The sequence below is a fragment of the Tupaia chinensis genome, unplaced genomic scaffold, assembly GCF_000334495.1.
Source record: "Tupaia chinensis unplaced genomic scaffold, TupChi_1.0 Scaffold143836_1, whole genome shotgun sequence".
Classification (NCBI taxonomy): domain Eukaryota; kingdom Metazoa; phylum Chordata; class Mammalia; order Scandentia; family Tupaiidae; genus Tupaia; species Tupaia belangeri.
The window spans coordinates 1,518,199-1,541,656 of record NW_006203686.1 but is presented as its reverse complement, the minus strand read 5'-3'; the positions used below and the strand labels follow the sequence as shown (position 1 = coordinate 1,541,656).

Here is a 23,458-nt window from a genome sequence, read left to right as displayed (position 1 = left end):
CAGTTTTTCTACCCATTCATCTGTTTGTGGGTATTTGGGTGACTTCCATGACTTGGCAATTGTGAATAGTGCTGCAATAAACATCAATGTGCAAGCACTATTCCTATAAAGTATTCTGTCCTTTGGGTAGATACCAAGGAGTGGGATTGCTGGATTATATGGTAGTTCTATTTGTAGATTTTTGAGGAATCTCCAAATTATTCTCCACAGTGGCTGGACCAATTTACATTCCCACCAGCAGTGTTAAAAGAGTTCCCTTTTCACCACACCTCCGCCAGCACTTATCATTTTTTGGGTGGGACCTTTTATGATGGCACTGGTGCCCTTACAAGGAGATAAAGCAACTGGAACACTCTCTTTCACCTGAGGCTACAACGAGAAGATGGCCTTCTATAAACAAGGAAAAGAGCCTGCTCCCAGAGCTTGGCCATGCCAACATCCTGACCTCAGACTTCCAGCCTCCAGAGCTAGAAGAAATAAATGCTCATTGTTTAAGCCATCCAATGTGTGGTATCTACGATAGTGGCCTGTATGGACTAAAACGGAGAAAACTCCAGGCCAGCCAGTCAGCATAGGCAACATATCTGATGAAGTATCAGAGGTGAAAACTGTCAGCCACCTCATTTACTTCTCACTGCCCTTCCTCTATTTCTCAAAATGAAGTACATACCAGAGAATATCTCTTGTATATCCCAGAAATCAGTTGACAGTATCCAGAGGAAAAACGCTCCCTGGAACTTAGCAGATCACCTTCCTGTGGTTGATTAAATGATCAATCCCATACGCTAACTAGCCTGAGAAAAATCTATTTACTATAAGCCATGTTTCATTTAGTATTGGAGGACTTTCATACCTTCATTAGGAAACAAAGACAAGCTTATAGTAGATTTGTACCTTCCCAGGTGCCCCCACTCCTCAAACCAGCACAATTGCACTCTCTTCCCTTAGGCAAGTCAAAAACAGCCCAACTCAATCACCTACGGTTCTACTGAGGAGCTCAATGCATATATAAATAAGGCTGCAAACAAGGATGGTCTTTCTTATTTCTATTCAATAGGGACCTTGGATAGTCCTGTTTTGATCAAAAATCAGTGTCAGATCCACTTCTCAATCTAAAAATACAAGATGCTTTTCCATTTAAAATTTCTCTCAATTACTGAGTCTTCATTACATAGTCTGAACATGGTGCATCTATTAAAAGCCCTTTAAAGCAAGATGTTTTCATTTCAACTTAGCCTGAGAGAAAAAAGGTAAATGCGATATTTATTCAAAATAAATCATAATTTCTGTGTGGAAGACATTTAGCTTGATAAGTTTTGTGGAATTCAGATAGTTTTTTTTCCTACTCCTAAGTAACGATTGAAAATATCATTCCATTTAGTAAAGATAGCAATAACTGACCCCCCCCCTGCAAAAAGACAAACATTAAGAAAAAGATCTAAAAAATATATTTCATGTGGAAGCAAAAATTCTACTTAAAATGTAAAATTTGTAGTTTAGTATAGATAAAAATTGAAAGCACTTCCTGGACTTGAAATGACATGACATGGCTCTGAATGTTACAGTTTAAAAATACTCACTAAGAATACAAGCCAAATGACTGCAGGATTACAAGTCCTCTCTCCCAGTTGTTCAGGTATTAAAAACAGGCACGAGTAAGAATAGCCTTCAAAAGAGCTGATAAACAGCACATGAGCACTAGTGCATTATACCCAGTGCGGCTACTGCACTGGGTACCTTTCCCTCCTTCTACCAAATTCCTCTAAATAATTATGCTGATCCTCCTCATTTGCCTCCCTCCTGCACACTCCCTTCTTTAAAAAAAAATAATAATAATTAAAAATAGTGTTAGTTCCCTGACCTGGTGGTTAAGGCAGTAGGGTCCTACACAGCCAACCACACGGTTCAAGTACCAGGCCTAGTGGCTTGAAAAACACGTTGGGCTCATGTGTGTGCCCAAAATCCCAAAAGGAGGAGGAGGGATTGAAGTGTGGCTATTTCCCATGGGGGTGAGTGGTGGGGGGAGGAAGTCTTTGCCCCTCTCTCTGTCTCCTTGTATCTCTCTGGAGAGCACATGTGTCCTATAGCTAAATAAATCTAAAACTTCAAATGAAATGTGACTTGAATGATAAGTGAAGGGCACATTCCAGGATTCCTCCTTTGGAAGCTCTCACTGCTGGACATCCTGATGCTACCTAGAACTCAATTTCCCACCAGCATTTCTGCGTGTGGTGAGTTCCGTAACACTACCTTCAGTTTCCCAGTAGGTTTACACGATGAGCAAAGCCAGTCCCCTGGCCACTCCACCTCTCCCCAGACATAACCCCACCCCAGTGATAGACCAGACTTTCCTTGCAAGTTCTCCCAAGCAGCTTGGCAGCATTCAGAAGACACTGCCTGCTAGACCAAAGCTGGCCTGGCCTGCTGCTCACCGCTTTTATGTCACCCACATGGCCATATCTCTCTACTCTGAAAACAAAATTAAACAGGATAAAGTCAAGCTGTTCACTATGCACAACAGCCAAAAGATGGGAACAGCATAAGTGTCCATCAATTGGTGACAAAGCAAAACGCAGTATGTCCAAGCAATGGAATATTGTTCCGCCATGAAAATAAATGGAGTACTGATAAGAGCTACAACATGGATGATCCCTGAAGACACTGTGCTAAGTGAATGAAGCCAGACACAATGAGGACATATGGTATATGGTCCACCTACATGAAATAGCTAGAAAGGGGTAAACTCATAGAGCAAAAAATCAGAGCAGTGGTTGCCAAGAGTTGGGAACAGGGGGACTGCTTAAGGCTATGGGTTTCTTTTTGGGGTGATAAAAACGTTCTGGAACTAGACAGTGGTGATGGTTGCATCTCACTGTGAATGCACAAAGCCATTCAGGGTCAATTTTATGTTCTAGGTATTTTATTATATCCTCCAAAATAATATTTTACAACAAAAACAAAAATCAAGTTGCAGGTCCACCTGGTTACTATTTAATTTTTCCCAGTTTGTTCACCACCAATATTTCCCTGTATGTGGTTCTCATCACCTACCTCCATTTTCTCACTCCTCAGCTCACGCTTAAGCCCCTGCACTCAGTTTTTTACTCCTAAAAGCCTCCTTGTGCTGGTTTCCAAACATGATGTTTTCATGACTCTTGGCTCTCTTGACCATGTCGGTTCCTTTTCTAAACTCTCTCATTCCTCACACCAAGCCATTTCTGGCTCCTGGTCTGTTCCCTGTGCATTGGTGAACGTGCCTATTCTGTCCTGCATCACTCTCATCTTTCCTGAATCAAGATGTAGTTCTCCCACAAATAAAAGTCAAACTGCATTTCTTTAGTGGACAGTACTATGAATTGGCAAAGTGACACTAGACATTTTCAAATAAAATCTGGTTCTTTCGCATCATCAGAAACACTGTATTAGTTTCCTGTTGCTGCTGTGACAAATGACCACAATTTTTTTAAGAAATACTTTTGCTATAGGGTGCAAGTGCTCGTCAGAGAGACAGAAAGTGAGAAATCACCCCCAAGGGGGTATGGCCATGCTGCAATCCCTTCTCCATTCTCTTAGGATTCTGGGAACACACACACACACACACACACACACACACACACACACCCCCAGCATGAGTTTCAAGCTGTCAGGTACAAGACTCAAATCATGATCAATACATGGGAGTCCTGTGACATAACTACCACACCATCTGCTGGTCCCGCGACCACAAATTTAAATCCACACAAATTAATCATCTTACCTTTCTGGTAGTCAGGTGCGAAACTAGTTCTGTTAGGCTACATTACTTTTATCAATAGAAGGTAAGAGGGAGGATGTATTTCCTTCCCTCTCCCCACTTTCTGGAGGCTGCCTGCACTCCTTCACTTGTAGCCCCAAGCTCCATATTCAACGCCTAGAGCCTGGAATCTTCTCTCCTCTTTGATCTTCCTCCCTCTTAAGAAGATCCTTATGATCACATTGACCCACCTAGATAATCCAGGGTCATCTCTCCCTATCTCAAGAACCTTAATTTATTCATGTCTGCTAAATCCCTGGCAGAGTAGTAGGTTCTGGGGTCTAGAATGTGGATGCTGTGTAGGGATGGGGCTCAGGGGATTTATTCAGCCTACTCCAAATACTCCAAGGTCCCCAGCACACACTTTGGCAGTAAATGCTCTTATACACTTTTCCAACAAGCAAGAAACCTCACCTTCAATATTTAAAAGGTTAATTTGTGCCTGGGAGCCAACAATTCACCAGTAATTCCTCTTCCAGATAATCACTTACAAATTAGCCTATTTTCTGGGATTTATGATTCAAGGTTATTTATAGTTCTTAGCAGTCATTCTCACTTCCCCTAGTATACTAACCTATCTGTGTGTATAACAGGTAAGTCTAACCTTCAGCTGGGTTTTCTTCTTACAACTGGGGCAGTACTGATGTTTTTGGCCTGCTAAGCTGTCTGTGTACTGATAATGCTTTGGAGCCACCCAGCTAAGTTCTAATGGCAGCCAAGTTGGCATGTATTTCCAAGAGAAGAAAAGTACTAAGTCAAAGACCATGAGGCAAGGCAAAACATTTGAGAGCACGCAATAAACAACATTCAAAAGATGTAAAAAGACAGTGGATAGAAATAGGCAGTAAAAAAGTCACAAATGCCAGGTACCATTGAGTTCTTAGAGGCTTCCCAAGTCCTTGGTTTTTCAGCTAAAAAGAAGTCTTTATCATTGGTTTGTGCCATTCGTTTAAGGCTTTCCTTCCCACCCTGCTTTTTGTGTCTTATTCCTCTACAGTTCTCTTAGTCCCTTGGTCATTTTCACCTCCCCTAGTATACTAACCTGTGTATACACATGTGTATGTGCACACAGGTACAGGTAAGTCTAACCTTCAGCTGGGTTTTCTTCTTACAACTAGGGCAGTACTGATGTTTTTGGCCTGCTGAGATGTGTGTGTACTGATAATGCTTTGGAGCCGCCCAGCTAAGTTCTAATGGCAACCAAGTTATTCTTAGCTTCTGACATCTAAGAGGAGTTTGCCTCTCACACTCCCCCTAGTGGCAGCCAATCTTAGAACATGGCTAAACCTGCTTAGGCCAGGGAGTCGAGGAAATGGAAATATTCCTAAAGTAAGTCTCAGGAGCCCACATACTGGTATAGATTTTACACCACTTTTTAAATGGATAGTTAAGTAGATAGTATCTGACTTCAGACACCATTCACTGTATGTATTAGGCGTTTACTTTTTTCCTTTCTGTGATCTTCTGTGCTTCTGTAATCTCAGAAATACAGAAATAGTGGATAGTCTGATAAAAACAACAACGACACACTCAAGTCCATAGACCACTCCTGTGGCCTTATAATTACGGGAGTTGGACCCCACGTGGCCAACCGCAGTTCAGGTCCCACACCCAGCAGCTTGAAGAACATGCTGGGTACATAAGCATGCATGTCCCAACAGGATAAAGAAACGAAGAGGGGACTGCACACTCCACTACGGTGACGTTTCTTTCTCTCCCTCTCCTGGGAAATGCACATGCACTCTGATCAAAAAAATAAACAGCTATACACAGCAACACAATTCATCTTTTTTTTTTTTTCTTCACATCAGACGTGACAGCGCCACATCATAACAAGGCTCAGGAACTCATCTCACACATGGTGTGAACGCCCAACCATCACACTCATAAACCACCCAAGGATCACACAATCAATCTTTAAAAAAAATGTTTATATAGTAAGAATAGTTCTAGAAATTTACCATTTTTGTAGACCTTGAAAACCAACACTTTATTTACAGAAACATATATAAATATATAAGACATAAATATACTTTATTTATATATTTATTAATTTACATGTTAAATATATTGACATTTAAGTTTTATTTAAATTCATATACAAATAGATTTAATCTTTTTTCTCTTGAAAAGCAAAACATTCAGGGTCATGCTTGCCTTTGGCAGTGGGATGGGATAGAGGAGGCCAACAACCTCAGTCCTGGCTAAAGAAGAAAGATTCATGTATATTCATTTTATTATAGTGCTTTCTAGCTTATGTGTATGTTACATACATTAAATATATCAAATTTTATCATTCAGATATAACTAGGTGGGGCCAGCAGGTGGTGTGGTGGTTAAGGTGCTGGATCTCCATGGCTGACTGTGGTTTGAGCACTAACTGGACAGCTTGAGAATCGCGTTGGGTATGTATGTGCGTGTGCCCAAAACCCTGAGAGGGGAATGGAGGTGAGATTGCAATATGGCCATCCCGCCCAGGGGGTGATTTCTCATTCTCTTCTCTCTGTCTCCAGGAACACAAGCACCCTATGGCAAAATATTATACATAGATAACATATAAATATATATATGTATGTAGGTAGGCAGATAGACTGACTTGGTCCAGGGATAGGCTGTTGGGAAGAGAGCACGACACCCTCTTGGGTTAAGCTCATGGATAATATCGTTTGGATCATAATTTGGAGCTAAAGGATAGAAATTTAAATCTTTTTCTGGATAATACAGAATATCCAAATATGTACTTGAAACATTCTTGGAAAATACCTAAATTATGAGAATACCCAGTAAGACTGTTCCTGAGCTTGGAAACTCACCTCTGACCTTGTGTCTAAGTCTCAGAATGGAAGAATTTAAGAATTTTGATCCCTCTCCTCCAGGACAGCAGCTGACCTCGGAAATGAACCCTCTTTCTTTCCTCTAGTCTGGTGAGTCTTTGTGTTAAACTACACCTGGGCTGGTAGGGTCCTGCCTGGGAGGAGTCTGACTTATTTCTGAGGCTTGATTCCCTTTTCTGAGCCCAGATTATGACTCTGGACTTTGGCCCTGACCTTTGTGTCCAGTGACTGGGCCGTGCAGCCTCTCTCCTCGTGACCGGATCTGTCTCTGGACAGCAGCTCAGGAGCCAGAGTTCTTGCACTGAGGCAACTGCACACCTGGAGTGGAGCTGCCTCCCACCTCCACCCTACCTGCTGGGACACTCCACCCCCCTTCATTGAATATCTTTTGTTCTGCTCTTTATAAAAGCACACTCACAATGAGAAAATAAATGTAATAAAAATAAACAAAATAAAAAATATAAAAAATTAAAAAAACATTTATTAGAGTCCCCTCACAGAAAGAAGCACATTTATGTACCAATATATAATTGTTACCTATTGTGCAGTATACCTCACTGTGCTTACTGTAAATCTATAATTTTTTATAAAAAATTAGCAAAAGGATGACCTTTCCTATCCCTAATTATCCTTCTACAACATGACATTTATTGGCTACATAATATTTTATTCATTCTAGTCACTATGACTGCGTAACCATCACAACAAAACAAAACAAAACTTCCTGATGTAAAAAGACAATCACCCTCGTTCCTCTCCTGACTCAGGACCTCTGTACTTGCTGTTCTTGTTACCTAGAAGTTCTTCACCCAGACCTGATTCATAACCTTTCCTCCTTTAAGTCTGTACTCAAACTTCTTCAGTACAGTCTTACCTGAGCACCCTGTTACCAGCTGGATTTCCCTGACTCCCTCAACACTCCCTCCTTTCCTCTCCTCCCCTAAAAACGTTAGATGGTTGACCATCTAACGTTACATGTCGTAGCAGATTTTATTTTTGGATTATACTTTTTTTTAAATTCAGTTATTTGTATTCATTCACTGTACATCAATAAAGTATACAAAATGAGACATTCCATCCAGAATACATTTTGTATTGGCTTGATCAAGGATATTACCATACATGTTATTATCAACAAATAATTTTCTATTTCTTCTTATATATTTTGCTTTTCCCCCCTTCATTCCCTACCTCTCACCTTCTGCCAATTCACCCACTCCTCTCACACTGTCTCTAATATCAAAAAAAGTTGTTTTCCACAACTTTTTTTCAGTTGATTCAATAAATATCTCAATTAATTTAAAAACTTTCAATAGCAAGCACAGTTGATATATACATATCTATGAACGCATGTCTGACTCTAGGCATAAACCTCAGTGAGTAGAGTGAACACACTATAAAGTAGCACCTATCTGGGGCTATATAACTTTCTGTAGTCTTAAATGGATATTAATAGGTATTTTTACTGCACGTTTTAAATTCAAAAAAAAAGTTTTAGTTTTAATAGATCAAAATCAAAAAATGTTAAGAGAAATTTGCTTAATACTTAAAGCCAGGGAAAAGGTTGGATTCCATTCTTCAAATCGTAGTTAGAAGAAGCTATCAAGAGTTCAAGAGAAGACAAATATCCTTAAAATATGGAAGCCAAAGCATCGAAGAAAATGAGTAATGTTTTAGTGGAAAGTCAAAAAAATTCTATTTTACTAGTTCAGCATCATGTATTTAATCTCTCTTCTATTGGATTTGCAGTATCACTGTGGTCTGATCTTTCCATTTAAATTCTGGAAGTTGACATTCAACTCCGGACTTGTCCCTACCATTAAGCTGGCCATTCCCTTTGTTGTTTTTTTTTTTTTTTTTGGTACCCTTTTTTCTGTGTGTCTGATTTTAGTTTTCCTGGTATAGCACTCCCTTCAGTACTTCTTGGAGAGCTGGTCTGGTGTTGGTAAATTCTTTCAGGTTTTGTTTATCTGAGAATATTTTTATCTTTTTTTCCCATATGAAAGATAATTTTGCTGGATATAGTATTCTTGGTTGAAATTGTTTTTCACTTAACATTTTGAATATATTTTCTCATTCTTTCCTTGCTCACATTATTTCTGATGAGAGGTCCGACGTTAGCCTGATGGGATATCTTTTGAAAGTAACTTGACGTTTGTCTCTTGCCAATGTTGTATCTTGTCTCTGTCTGTGGTTTTGGTCAATCTGGCTATAATGTGCCTGGGGAAAGATCTTCTTGGGTTGATTTTTTGTAGGAGCCTTTGTATTTCTTGAGTCTGGATATTTGAGTGCCTCTCTAGGTTTGGAAAGTTTTCTCCTAGGATTTCAATGGAATAGATTATCAATGCCCTTATTAGTCTCTTCACCTTCTGGGATAATGATGATCCAGATATTTGGGCATTTAATGGTGCCTAGTATCACTCATACACTATTCTCATTTTTGGGGGTTATTTTCTCAGTCTTTTTTAGACCTGTCTAGAAAATCAGTATGTGAAGGTTGAGCAAAAAAGTGAGAAAAGTAAAAAGAAAAGAAAAAAAGAAAAAAAGAAAGAAAGGGGGGGAACAAAAACAAACAAAAAGAAAAAAATTTTAAGCAAAAAATGAAAACCACACGGCATGCCCCATAAATGGGGCCACTCGGAACTCAGATATAGATGGCTGCTGATTGGCTTGTCCTATGGGAGGGGGAAAGGTAAGAAGAATTAGCAAGACAAACAAGTAGCAGAGAGCTAAGAAGTTTAAAAATTAAAAAACAAAGAAGAAATAAAAATAGGGACAGAGAGAATAAACAGGGTGCTCTAACCTGCCTCCTGGCTAGATCTAGAGGGCAAGAGGGTAAAGTCCGGGCTGAAGGTCTTCAGTGGTCCTAATACCTGAATGGGGCCACTTAGAACTCAGATATAGATGGCTGCTCATCGGCTTGTCCTAGGGGGACAGGAAAAAGGTAAGAATTCTGGGCAAAAGGTCTTCAAGGGTCTTATCCCTGAATGGGGCCACTCAGAACTCAGATAGAGATGGGTGCTGATTGGCTTGTCCTGGCTCCTGGCTAGATCTGGGGGACCGGAAGGTAAAGTCTGGGCAGAATGTCTTCAGTGGTTCTAATCCCTGAATGGAGTCACTATAGATGGCTGCTGATTGGCTTGTTTTATGGGCCGTTTTGTAGCAGATATTTATTTTCTGGGTCATTCACTATCTAGAGTCCATTTCTTAGATTGTCTATCTATTAGTTTGTATTTTTCATTTCAGAAATGCTTACCAGGTCTGGCAATAAAGGTACTCAACAAATATTGGATGAACAAACATATATGAAAGTTATCTATTGATGATGATGTACATGGTAATATCTTTGACTTGATGGACAAGCACTGCATGCATGCTGGGAAAAAACACACTGCAAGCTTAAAGATGTACAATGATGAAGTGTAAATTTAAAAACTAAATTTTTAAAAACAAAGAAAAATCCATGTAATGGAATTTAGAGCCTAGATAAACATATAATAAATATTAATTTTTATTTAAAAAAAAAGACTGGAAAACAATAAACTGAAAAATGAAAGTAAGTTTACTTTCTGAGTGATGGGTTTATAAGTGATTTGAGTTCTTTCTTCATAGTTTCTTAAATTTTCCCCCTTTTTAAGTGTATTTATCCATTCCATCAGTGAAAGGGACAGTGAGAGAAAGAGAGATACAGCATGCCTGATTGGGTCCTGATGTCATAATCCACCCCTCAGCTTCAGCCAGCCTCAGATTATGGGCACACCTGGGCTCAGCATACGCAGGGAAGTTTCCAGACAAATTGGCAATGTTTTCATGTGGTTCTGCCTCACAGAATGCAGTGTTTTACTGCTGCTAATGTCCAGACCCTTTCTATAGTTTTGGTTTTCTATATTAGCATTGTATTGCTTTTTTAGTAAGAAAAAAAGCCAGGAACAGCAGATGGTGTAATGGTTACATTGCTGGACTTCCCTGTAGTTGACTGTGGTTCAAGTACCAGACCCAGTAGCTTAAAACTCGTGCCAGGAGCATGTGCGTGCATGCTCAAAAAGTGATTGCAGTGTGACTATTCCTTTTGGGGGTGATCTCTTGCCTTCTGTCTCTCTGTTTCTTTGGTGAGCACACATGCCCTATAGCAAGAAAATCCCTCAAAAAAAGAAAAGGAAAAAAATCAACATTATTTTTAAAAGTTACTAGGCAAATATGACCATAGATAATAATGTATGAGGATTATAAATAAATAGGAAAAATCTAATTCAAACTTCCTGCAAAATCTTAATATATTCAAATAACTGCAACATAAGCCAGGGTGACTTGAGAAAAATGTTGACCATTCATCTTTCCTCTTCTTCAGTAATTTAAATTTACTGAAGGAAGAATGCTATTCAGTAATGCATAATTAGCCTAGTGTAATTATTTTATATAAATGAAATTAATTCATTTTCTAATGCTTAATAACTCAGTATCTATTTCCTAATCAACACTAAAATCATTGGATTAAAAAAGTCTGAAGGGCCAGCTCAGAATCCTGAAGGTTAAGGCAGCTGGATCCCACATGGCTGATCTTGTGGTTCGAGTCCTAGATTTGCTGGCTTGAGAAAGACGTCAGACACATGTGTGCATGCCTAAAATCCGGAAAAGAGGGCAAGATGGAGGAGGAGGGATTTGACTATCGCCTACAGGAGGTGTTTTTTTTCTCTCTCTAGTGAGTACATGTATCCTCTGACAATGTTTTTTTTTTGGAGAGGTTTTTGCTATAGGGCGTGTGTGCTCACCAGAGAGACAGAGAGACAGAAAGCAAGAAATCACGCCCCCAGGGGGGATGGCCGCGCTGCAATCCCTTCTCCTCCATTCTCCTCTCGGGATCTTGGGCACACATACTCACATGCCCGGGGTGAGTTTAAGCCACTGGGTCCGGGACTTGAACTGTGGTAGACTACATAGGAGTCCAGCGACATGGCCATTACGCTAACTGCTGGTCCCACAATTTTTTTTTAAATAGATAAAAAAAATCTGAGAACATGGATAACAAAAACATTCATAACTTCAGTTTGTTATCAAGTAGTCTGTAGAGACTCCGGGCATTGCCATGGGAAATGCTCTTAATTATGCAAAGCTGAAGTAACCCTAAAAAAATGAAAAACATGGGTGATTTATGTTAAATTAGGCTATTAAGAAATTACACTGACTTCAAGGAGTGTCAAAATCTACCACAGACAACAAAAAATATAAATGCAATAAAATTTAATATTGTCTTTCGCTTTTGGAGTCCTGAGTATTAGGTTTAGAGTTCACCTATGGCCCTTGCCAGACCCACAAAAACCTGGAAGCCTTCGTTTCCTGCCTATGCTTTCACTTTCTCACTCTGTTTAAATGTAAAGAGAATATGTTACTTTTCAAAGGAATATGCAAGCAGGAATAGGTCTGAAATTTTACCATCCTCGTCAGGGAAGCCAGTGGGCTAGGAAATGTACCTCCTGTTTCCTTTTATTTTTACTGCCTCGAGAAATATATCCGCTGCTGTACTGAAGATCTACATCAATTTCCTAGAAGGTTCTTCCCTTGAACTTACATTCTAGGCAAGTATTTAACTTCAGTCTGACAGCGTCCTGAGAGAAAAGAGCAGGCCCAAAATGTCGAGCTTGAGACATATGGAAAAACTAGATCCCATCTCATGTAGGTATGCCACTGACGGTGAGAAACGATGACCCTAATTCTCCATACCATTTTTCTCTAAAGAGCTTTCAAACCTGCTTCTGTTTCATCCTTGTCCTCAGTGGGTCTAATTTTCAAAGCCACAACTTAAAAAAATTCACATAACAGATTTGAATCTGGATGTGAAACTTTGGGAACTCTCAAACCAAACCCCAGCAGCCCTGGCTGAGGGCTTGGATCAGTCAATGAATAGGCCCGTTCTTTCATCAGGGAGAGGAAGAAAAGGGCTTTGACTCTCCATTGTGCAATACATGACTACGGAATTGTGCTCAATTATTACTTTTGAGAAAAGAAATAAAAGGCCTATTCGGGTTTTTATTTGGGCACAGTACAGACTTTAAAAGTGGTGCTTTGGTCCCAGGCTAGCCTGGGAATTTTCAGTCAAAGATTTACCCAAGCACAGATAGGAGCCTATGCATATGTCCAACATGTATTCTGAATTTAAGTAAATTTTTTTCTGAGGGAAATAATTGGGTTTTTTGTTTTGTTTTTGTTTGTTTTAATTTAATCCAATTGAATGGATCTTTCACAGCAAGGTTTTCTTTTAAAACTCATGGAGAAGTGGCTCCCTGTCTATACTTTTGGCTGAAGGTAAATCAAAAATCTACAGCTTTCTAACAGTGATCTGTAACTGTCTTCTTTTTTTGTTTAGAGATTTTTGCTATAGGACGTGTGCACTCACCAGAAAGAGACAGAGACACAGAAAGCGAGAAATCTCCCCAGGGAAGATGGCCATGCCACAATCCCTTCTCCTCCATTCTCTTCTCAGGATCTTGGGCATGCAAGCACACATGCCCGGCGTAAGATTAAGCCACTAGGTGTAGGACTTGAACTGCGGTCGACTACATGGAAGTCTAGCGACACAGCCATTATGCCAACAGTTGGCCCCTGTAACTGCCTTCTTAGCAAGGTACAAGTCTTGTATAAGTTTTAAAGGTACAAATTCAAGGTTACAAAGTGCAAATTACAAGGGGACTTTTAAGATGCCTAAGAAAAAATTCAAACTGTGAAGTCTAGTAATTTCAACACAGGAGAGTCAGAATGATTCTTGTGCTCAACAGAAAGAGAGTAAACCTTTTAAACTATCAGGGAACTAATGCTTTTTACCTGGGAATTCAGATTAGCCACTTTGTTTTCACAATTTTGACATCAATAATGACATGAATCATAAATACAAGAAGGGCTTCAAAAAGTTCATGCGAAGTACATATTCATGAAAAAATTATAAATGGATTTCTTTTTTTGCACCGAAAGAAACTCATATTTTAAGAACTGTTCAAAGTTCCCTTATATAGAAAGCACAAGTTTTCTCACAGTTCCTCTCCTCCAAGGAGACACCATAGTAAACACTTGATGACTTTTCACTTTTATCTGTGGTGCTCAAGGATTTCATGCGGTAGACATGTCTGACTTCAATGCTCCAATGTGTTTGGGCCTATGAGCTGATCAACCTCAGGACTTGAGTCTTACAAACAACCCAAAGAGAAGATTCTCGATTCCTCTCCCCTTCTCCAACCCTACAATACAACCCCGCACCCCTCACCCCATATGACCAGCTAGAACACTTTGACTAGCAGTTTTCTGGAAGCTCACAAACAAAAGAGTATTTTGTCCCAAGAATTGGGCCACACAACTGCTCCTCTTGAGAGAATATGAGAGGCAAGCCGAGAGGAGGACTCCCACAACTTAGCCAAGCTAGAGGCGAAAGGCTCCCCACTCTCTTGCTCATCTCACTGTCTCTAGAAAGACCAATCCTGTTCATTTTGGGCCCCACCTCTGGAGTCAGCTCAGGGTAAGGCCATCAGAAGCAATGCCCTCGCTGCATGTTGCAAAGGCACTAAGTCCTCACTTTCTGTCAATGGCACACTGCTAGAGGACCTGGATTCCTGGGCAGACCGTCAGAAAACCCTACAACATTCTGCCGTAATTTTAAACTTTCAAATTTTCATCACCATGGAAAAAAAATACTATTTTCTTTAAATTGGCACTGAACAACAAAACCAGATTTATGATGAGAATAGCTCCTTAATCTGGGCTATGAAATAGAAACTATTAAAGAACTAAGTAAAGAAATTTCAAATAATTGTTATAGGTAAGTAGAGTTATTCCCTCTAATTTATACTTAGAAAAACCTGGCCAAAGCGATAACAATTTTATGTTTATAAAAATGTAACGTGCAAAGGTAATGTGCATACTCATTTGTCAACGAAGGACTCTATTCAATAAAGTCATAATTTCATGAAGAAATAAAAAGCTAGTATGACTCCTGGATCAGGTTTCAATTCAGTACTAGAAACAAACACAAAGATATTAATTTAGCTCAGCTGACACAGAACTCTGCTTAAATTCCATTCCCGGGTTCTAGAGTTAGTGTTTATTAAAGAACTAGGTCAAGCACCAGCCCTTCTCAGAACATACTGCTGAGAATCACATTTTTTGCAAAGGAATATTCCAGGTATAAATCTACATATGAGTGACAACTAATTAAAGTTATTCAATTTTGGGGATCAGCAGATGGCGTGGTAGTTAGTGCTGGACTCCCACATGGCTGAAAGCAGTTTGAATCTCAGACCTGGTGGCTTGAAAATCATGCCAGGTGCATGTGCATGTATGCTCAAAATCCCAGGAGGAAAATGGAGGAGAAGGGATAAAGGTATTGTCCTCCCCCTGGGGGGTGATTTCTCACTTTCCCTTTCACCATCTCTCTCTGGTGAGAGAGATTCACCCTATGGTGAAACCTAAAAAAATAATAATGACTAAAAAAAAAAAAGATTATCCAAATTTCATTTTTGATGATGCCATGGGAAATCAGATCCTGACTTTAATATTATATGCTAGTTCAGTGGAACATTTGTGAACCTTAGGAATACTCTCTGACTGTTCAGAGAAACTATGTACTACAAAATTCCGAGAAAAGGATGGAGGAGAAGGGTTGTGGCATGGCCATCTTCCCTGTGGGGTGATTTCTCAGTTACCTTCTCTCTGTGTCTGTCTCAAAACAAACAAACAAACAAACAAAACAACCATGGCGAGAAGGCCTGGCTTATCCTGAGATCCCACACAAAGTGAAAACTGATCTAGCACAAAGTTGAAAATAGGAAGAACTAATGCCTGTTGACTAACCTAGAATCTTAGCCATGCGGCCAAAGGTAGCAGGAGGTGATTTCTAGCTACTTCCCAGTGAGAGTGAGGTTTCTGCCCTCAGCACCATGAGCAGGAAGTGGAAAGACCCTGATCCCATGTGGCACAATAGCGCCTTGCTCTGACTTCCTTGAGTCACTCATCGGTCACTGTATTTTATCCTGGAAGTGTTTTGATTTTCAATAATGAAAACATAAGCACTACCCCATGCCAGACACTAAGAATCACAACATATCAAATCAACATCAAGAAATTCAAGGCATAAATATTTTAATTTCGCATCTCTAACCTGAGGGATATATCACACATTGGAAATGGCAGTGGACAAACATAGAAATGTACCCTTCTGCTGTAAATAAAATCATTTTGAGAGAGAGCGAGCCAGTCACTGGTCAAAAACATAAAAAGACAACATCCAAGAATCCCTCAAATTACAGTCATAGACCTCTTTAATTCTAATTTGACAGGGGGCACATGTGTTTACATGAGTAGGGGGAGTGGAAAAGCATCCCATGGGAAATGATCACACCACAATTCTTTGTTCTCCCTCCTTGGATTTTGGGCACACACGAACACCCACCTGACATGTTTCTCAAGCCAGTGGGTCTGGGACTCGAACCACATGGTCAGTCATGTGGAATCTAGCTTATGTAACCACCAGGCCACAAGCTAGCCCTGTAGTCACAGACTTTTAACCTGGATGGTATATTTGAGATAATCCACTCTTACTCCCATGAAGAAGATGAGAAAACTGAAGCCAAAAGAAATGAACCAGGCAGAACCAACGGCTGCAGGGCTGGGACCAGGATGGAAATGAGTTACAACTGGATATATACATCTAGGTGATTCTGGGGGTGAATAGACCCTTCTTGAAAAAGGTTATGGCCATCATCATGCCTTCTCTGGGGCACACAAGCACTTCTCCAATGGCGTGAAATATTTGAGTCTCACCAAAGCCATAGAATAAGGAACTACTCACCCGTAGCTCAACTGTTAGGAAAGTCTCTTAGTCCTGCCAAATTCACAAATGTTTTTTTCCAAATCATTATCAAAATATTCAAACAGCTTGTGCATTAAGACAAAGTGCGCAGAGAAATCCTCACAGTAAACTGCAGATGTGTTCAGAGGGTTGCAGATGCCAAGGGCACCAGGAATAAAGGGGACACGACACTCTGAGCAAACTGAGTATTAAAAACATAAAAGACCCCTGCGTGAAAGAGCTTTGGGTGCTTTCAAATCCTCTGAAATGACTGTTGCTTGCTTGGTCTAAGTAATCTCCCCCTATCCACAATTAGAGAGCAAGTCTCAATTTTCTCCACTTGACAATCGGGGAAACAAAGGCACAGAAAGGGGCCCACTGCATCTGTGGTAGGCAGGACTAGAACTCAAGCCTGAACTGCCATGGGTGGGTACCTGCCTAGGGCAGCATGTCCTAGCATCACTATCAATACACGGCCAAATCCTTCTCTCTGGCTCTGTTCTCAAGAGCTTGCTGATATTAACTTGATTTCTCAGATAGATTCTCCAATTTAAAAGAGAACCAACTCAGAGAAACCCGACAAACACTACTTCACCCAGGTGATGAAGGTTAAAATCAACAGAATTCATGAAGATGGCAAGTACTCTCTTTTTTTTGGAGACGTTTTTGCTATAGGGCTCACGTACTCACCAGAAAAACAGACAGAGACAGAGAGACAGCTTATCAAATTTTTAATTCCTAAATAAATTCATGTATGAAGATTTTAAAGGAAGACCTGTGTGAGTGAAATTTATTTGTTATTACTAGATTAGAAATGTTTTAAGGAAAAGATTGTAAAACCTAAGTATTTCTGTAAGAAGGATTGAAAAACAGAATTCTTTTTTTCAAGTCTTAAAGAGTTTTAAAACATACATGAACTGTATTTCAAACATTATTTGGTGGGTAACTTAAAATATTAGAAAAGAGGAAGCTTCTGTTAAATGAGTCAATGTACACATTTTATTATGATTGTAGAAATTATATCCATTGGCAACAAAGTTTAAAGTTGTGTTTCTAATTGTGTAAATTACTATACTGTATGAATATGGCTTTCTTATTAGTCATTTTCAGAAGAAATCTAAAGCTTAAGCAATATTTCTCATCTTCTCTATTTATACAACTGCTGGATCAGAACTGTGTTTTCTGCTGAAGAAGCAGGCCTTAAATCCTCAATGTGCTTTTCATTCTCTTTCTATTCACCTTTACTACTGATGAAACGTTGGCAGTAAGGAAGATTAGTGCCCGTGCGTAACTACAGCTTAAAATAATCCTAGAATAATCCTTAAATTCATACTAGCTAAACTACGCATGAGATTTCTTCCCTTCATAGATGTTCTTTATTGGTTCTCTATGTTACACCGTTTAGCCCAGATGTCCTCGTACATTCTCAGTTTAAATACTTTTCCTGAAAGATGACAGTGAAGTTAAGCACACAAAAGTGTGGAAATAGACCGAGAGCAACACCCTAAACCCATTTCAACTTATTCCAAAACACATGGCTGTTTTCCGAACATGTGCAAAGGCTAATTTAGAGTTTTCTTCATCTGTACAATCCTATCAGGAAATGTCGACAGAACACAGAGAGCCTCAGACTGCTGTGCATGGCACAGATGAGACCATCTGGCCCTGGAAAATATCATGGGACCAGTGCCTGTCCAAGCCTGTGCTGGCACCTCCGGCCTGGCCACTCCTCCCAGGCACCCTTCCACGTCCTGGAGAACCAGAACCAGATCTGATTTCTCTCCCCACATGAAATGCCACCCTCTCTGTAGTCTCTCGGCGAGTTTACACTCTGCCCAGGTAAACGAGAAAAGGAAGGAGCCCGTAATCGAGAACTGATCGCACACCAGCCTTTACCTGACACAGGCACCACGCCCCGAGTGCAGCTTCGGGGGGCAGTATACAGACTAAGGGGCTATGCTTCTCCAGGGGTCTGTCATGACACTATTGTGTCCTCCTTTTTGTGCATTCCTTTCATGATGTCCACTTTGATACAAGTCAAGCACCCTGATCTTTTTTAAACAATGAAAATAGTGCTTTCTCACTTTCCCCCTCTCTCTCTGTCTCTTTGGTGAGTTGCTGAGCACTATAGCAAACAAAAATAAAAAATAAAAACAAAAACAAAACAAAACGAAAAAACTAAAAAAAAGTCAATTCCTACAAAAATCCACTTCACTATAATATTAATCTTCATATCTTCTTCATTTTTCCACTTCTCAACTGCCCTACTGGTAAAGCATATTATGTTCCCCTCACTGATGGCCCCAACTCTTTTCTGTCCTCTTTGGAAGAAGCACCTCTCCGGTAGGATGGGTGACCCAAGAGGGGAGGAGAGCTGATGTCTTCTTCTGGCTGGGCAAGGAGTAAAGTGGGTGGCCGGCATCTGCTACACCCTCAGTCCTGAGAGTCTCTTACCCCTTCTTCTCTGTGTCCCCCCAGCCCAAAGTCCTCTGAACTGGCAGTATGGCCCATCTTTCAGGAACATTCCATACAGTTCTACCACTCAGTGTGAGCCTGTCTCCCTCTAAGCCATGCTGTTCACACCCCACAGAAGAAGGTTGGAAGGAAGCTCCCAACAAGAAAGCCGTCCTCCCTCACTTCCAAATCCTCCCACACCGTAACTCAAAAATGCATGCTGTCCAACACTGTAGCAAGACACAAACCAATTCCTAGGGCAAGTCCCAATTTCATCGTTGTCCCCGGTTTGCTTGTATTTTTCTTTATCTTCCCACTTTTGTAAATGACTAGAAGATTCAGGTCTCTGTCACTAAAATATTTTCAGAGATCCTCTCTGCAGCCCGGTCTCCTCCCCACTCCCTGCCCTCCATCAGCCACAACATGGAAAGTAAGCTCCCTACCTTTCACTGAGGCTTCTCCACAACTGTGCACCTGCAACAGGGAGGGAGAAAATGTGAAACTTAGCCAAAGAAGTCTTCTCCTAAGGTATCGATCAACTTAGAAACAGTTCAAACTACTTAAAATGGAATGTTTAGACCTTTAAACTCTGAAACTATCAAATGACAGAGTGTATACATCTCTGGTTCAGTGACTAATACGGGCAATTAGTTCACACATGCAAGGGGCTTCAAAAGTTGGTGAAAAATCAAATTAAAATACTTTGTTTTGGGGTCCCCAAAATTTGAGATCCATGTATCATTTTTCTATAATATGCATTTTCCGCAGTTTTTGAAGACCCCCATATTCATTGAGATCCTACTACTTGCTAAGTGGTTGGATAGGTGCCCTGGGAGATGGAACACTACCGCACGCTCTCTGTCTCAGAAACTTCACTGTCCATGGAGACACCCAAGTAAATATGAACCGAGGTAGGCAGTACAGGAACTATGCACGAGGCACAGCCCCTAATGGTTCAAGAGAGAAAACCTGGCTGCTCAAGAAAACTCCAGTAGTAAACAAACTTAGAGACTGATAAGAGGAGCAATGTCTAGGTTATAAAATGAAGCGAGGAGAATAAAGTTAACAACGCAATGTATATCTCAGAATATCTAAAAACGAGGACTCGATGTTCACAAACCAAGGTAATGACAAATGGTTGGGATGAGGGTATACTCATTACCCTGATTTTATTATTATGCATTGTTTCTCATACTAAAAGATCACATTGTACCCCGACGAGTATGTAAAATTATTATTTCTTTTTAAGCTTTTGTGATAGGGCACATGGACTCAATGGAGATAGAGAGAGAGAAAGCAGGGAAGTGAGAAATCAATCCCCAGGGGGATGGCCACACCACAATCCCTTCTCCTTTCTCCTCTCAGGATTCTGCACATATATGTGCATACATTACTTTCAAACCACCAGGTCCAGAACTCAGCCAGGGTTGGCTGTGTGGGAGTCCAGTGCCTTAACCACCACACCATCTGCTGGCCCCAAAGAAACCACAATAACAGAAAAAGCATTTAAGGTAAATTGTGACATGGTTTTGACAAAAGAAAAACTAAGACAAGTGTTATTTGGGGAAGGACATTTATCTATTCATTCTCTATATGTCTAGGCTCAAAGGAAATCAACAGAAAAAATAAATACATCTCAATCTCATTTGCTTTTTTATAAAGAATTACTGGGACCAGCAGATGGCACAATGATTATGTCACTGGACTCTCACATAGTCAACCATGGTTTGAGTCCCAGACCTGGCAGTGTAGAACTCATTCCAGGAGCATGTGTGTGTGTGCCCAATATCCCAAGAGGAGACAGGAGAAGGGATTGTGACGTGCCCATCTCCCATGGGGGCAATTTCCTGCTTTCTGTCTCTCTGTCTCTCCAGTGAGTATATATGCTCTATAGCAAAAATCTCTTAAAATATATGTAAATATATATAGAGATATATATATATAGATATATAGATATCAAATTTATTTTTTTAAAAACTTGCTATCGTCGTCAGGGAAAGGGAGAGAGAGAAAGAATGAGAAGGCAAACTGCCAGGTCCAGGACTTGACCTGCGGATATCCATGAGGGAGCACAGCACCTCCACCACCTACCACCTGCAGGTCCCCTCATTTGCTTTCTTAACTCTCCAGTGACTGTTTTTATTGAACTATGTTTTCAATGGACAGTCTCAATCACTAGCTTTCACAAAGTTCAATATGTATGACCATGGTGAAGTTTCTGCATTTCCTGTCAAACAAAAGGCCAGAGGTTTTATCCTTTATATTCTTCAATATTCCCTGTCAAAGGTTTGTGCGATAAATTCTTAATCCTTAACACTTACTTCTAAAATAAATTTCTCAAAATGACTTGTTTCTTTTTTTTCAGACACGTAGAATTTCATGATTGATCTGGTTTTCCTTTTTACCTTGGCTTCCAGTAAGCATGAGGAGAAACCCACTGCTCAGTCCTGATTGTCATATTAGATTGTGGTTCCTTCACTAGACTTCTTTTAAACAGTCTTGTGTTTATATTTCTAATAAATTGCTTTAACTATGTGGAGTTAAGTGGCATATAAAAACAAACCGACAACTTTAAAGAACCCAGGGAATTGTGAGCAACATTAAGGTCCCAACCAAAGTTGGGAAGTTGGGTAGGCCAAACTAGAGAAGTCAACTTGCCTTGTCCTATGGCATTTCTCTGACACAGGGACCCAAGAGTGGAGAACGGAGATAATGGTATGAGTTGTTCATTTGCTTACTTCTTTCATTATTAAAAGGTGGAGAACTAAATAAGAAGACAAAAACATCTAGAATGGTAAGGACAGCATCTCTGCAGTCTCTGAGCATAGACCAGGTGGGGCCTGCGTAGAAGGATAAATTTAAGGGGCTGAGGGATCGTAGAAAGGACTTAGCAGGAAGAGTGAAACTAGAGGAGAACCGCTGGTTGAACAGGAGCAAGGGCCAGGAAGGGTGCTGAGGGGAAGCACTGTGAACTGACTCTCAGCCTGCAGGTTTGGAGACATTGTAGTCCCAAAGATGAAGGTCAAAGACGAGGCTGCCTGGGAAGTGTCCAAATCCAGGCTATCAGACAAATCACTAGGATACAACTGGAAAGAGAGAAAATGAAGAGCACAAAGACTACGTTCAGGGGCCACAATCCCTACTGGGTCCATGACCAGTAACACCAGGGTACTGAGAATATGGCCTCAATGATTAGTGCGGGTTTAGCAGGAGGAAAGGTGGAAAGCATTTGCAAATGTTCCCCACAAGTGATTGCGGAGAGCAATGAAGACACCTACTGAGCCCTGGGACACCTGATGAGACCTCCTCTTACTGCCCTGCCACCAATGAAAAGGTTCTTACAGAGAGCTGGGGACAGAGAGGACTGGTTTCGCTGTGAGGAGAGAGAAGAGCAAGGTGTTCAGGTGGCATGGTGGTTAAGGTGCTGAACTCCCACATGGCCAATTGCAGTTTGAGTATCGGACCTGGTAACCTATTTTCTCACTTTGCTGCTCTCTCTCCTTGGTCAAATTAAAACACAGTAATAATAAATTAAATAAAATAACTAATTATTTAAGGAAAAAAATGAAGAAGTTCGAGAGACCTGCTGTAAGAGGAGGACTAGCAGGTGGCATGGTAGTTAAGATGCTAAATGCCACCTAGCCAACTGCATAGTTTGAGTCCTGGACCTGGTGGCTTGAAAAACCTGCTGGGAGGGGCCAGCAGACAGCACAGTGGTTAAAGTCCTTGACTTCTACATAGCTGACCATGGTTCGAGTCCTGACCTGGCAGCTTAAAACACATGCTGGGCACATGTGCATGCATGTCCAAAATCTCAGGAGGAAAATGGAGAAGAAAGGATTATAGTATTGCAATCCCCTCTACAGGATGATTTCTTACGTTCCCTCTTACTGTCTCTCTCTATCTCTCTTGGGCAAATGCATATGTCCTACAGCAGAAACCTAAAAATATTAAAAACTAAAAAAAAAAAAAAAGCCAGCCAGGCACATATGTGTGCCCATATCCAGAAGAGAATCGAGAAAAGGGATTGTGGCATGGACATCCCCATGAGGGTGACTTCCACCTTTCTCTCTCTGGCAAGCACATGCACCCTAGGACAAAAAAGAAAAAAAAAAAAGAATCTTATAAGAGGGTTAAAAAGGAAATGAAAATGGTAGGGCTACAACTAAATTGTTAACAACAGAAATTGAATATCTTTAGTCAAAAATGGGAAGACTGAGAAGGAGGGAAGGAGTGAGGCCTGTTGACTTGGCTGTCCTCTCGTCGTATCTCGTGAGAGGCTGGTGTTCTGACCGAGGCCAGGAGTTACCACAAAGGCATCTGGATCTAACTTGACACAGATTCTGTGCTGCCCTGAGACGTTCGCTGTGGCAGGGCGTAGGGCCGAGAGGCCTGCCAGCTATTCACAGGGCTCAAATGGGTCTTTGTCCTAAAAGACTAACTAACGGGGGGCCAAGCAGGCACCAGGGTTTCTTCGGTCCCAGGCTGGGGGGTTCTGGGAAAGCACGGTCATTAATCCCATTTCTCCTTTCTTCATGCAGTAGGAAT

The 23,458-nt window shown here is 40.7% G+C and overlaps 1 protein-coding gene and 1 non-coding gene across 3 annotated transcripts in view; both read right to left on the bottom strand.

The window, feature by feature from the left end:
- Positions 1–23,458, bottom strand: part of RETREG1 (reticulophagy regulator 1) — a 159,729-nt gene that overhangs the window by 87,953 nt on the left and 48,318 nt on the right. For both annotated transcript variants that reach the window (XM_014582835.2, XM_014582834.2), the window contains exon 3: positions 19,354–19,384. In XM_014582835.2, coding sequence (XP_014438321.1) covers positions 19,354–19,384 — 31 coding nt within the window. The remainder of the gene's footprint in view (positions 1–19,353; positions 19,385–23,458) is intronic.
- Positions 5,599–5,696, bottom strand: LOC114005468 (small nucleolar RNA U13). Its single transcript, XR_003547321.1, has one exon. It is a non-coding gene; the product is annotated as a small nucleolar RNA U13 (small nucleolar RNA).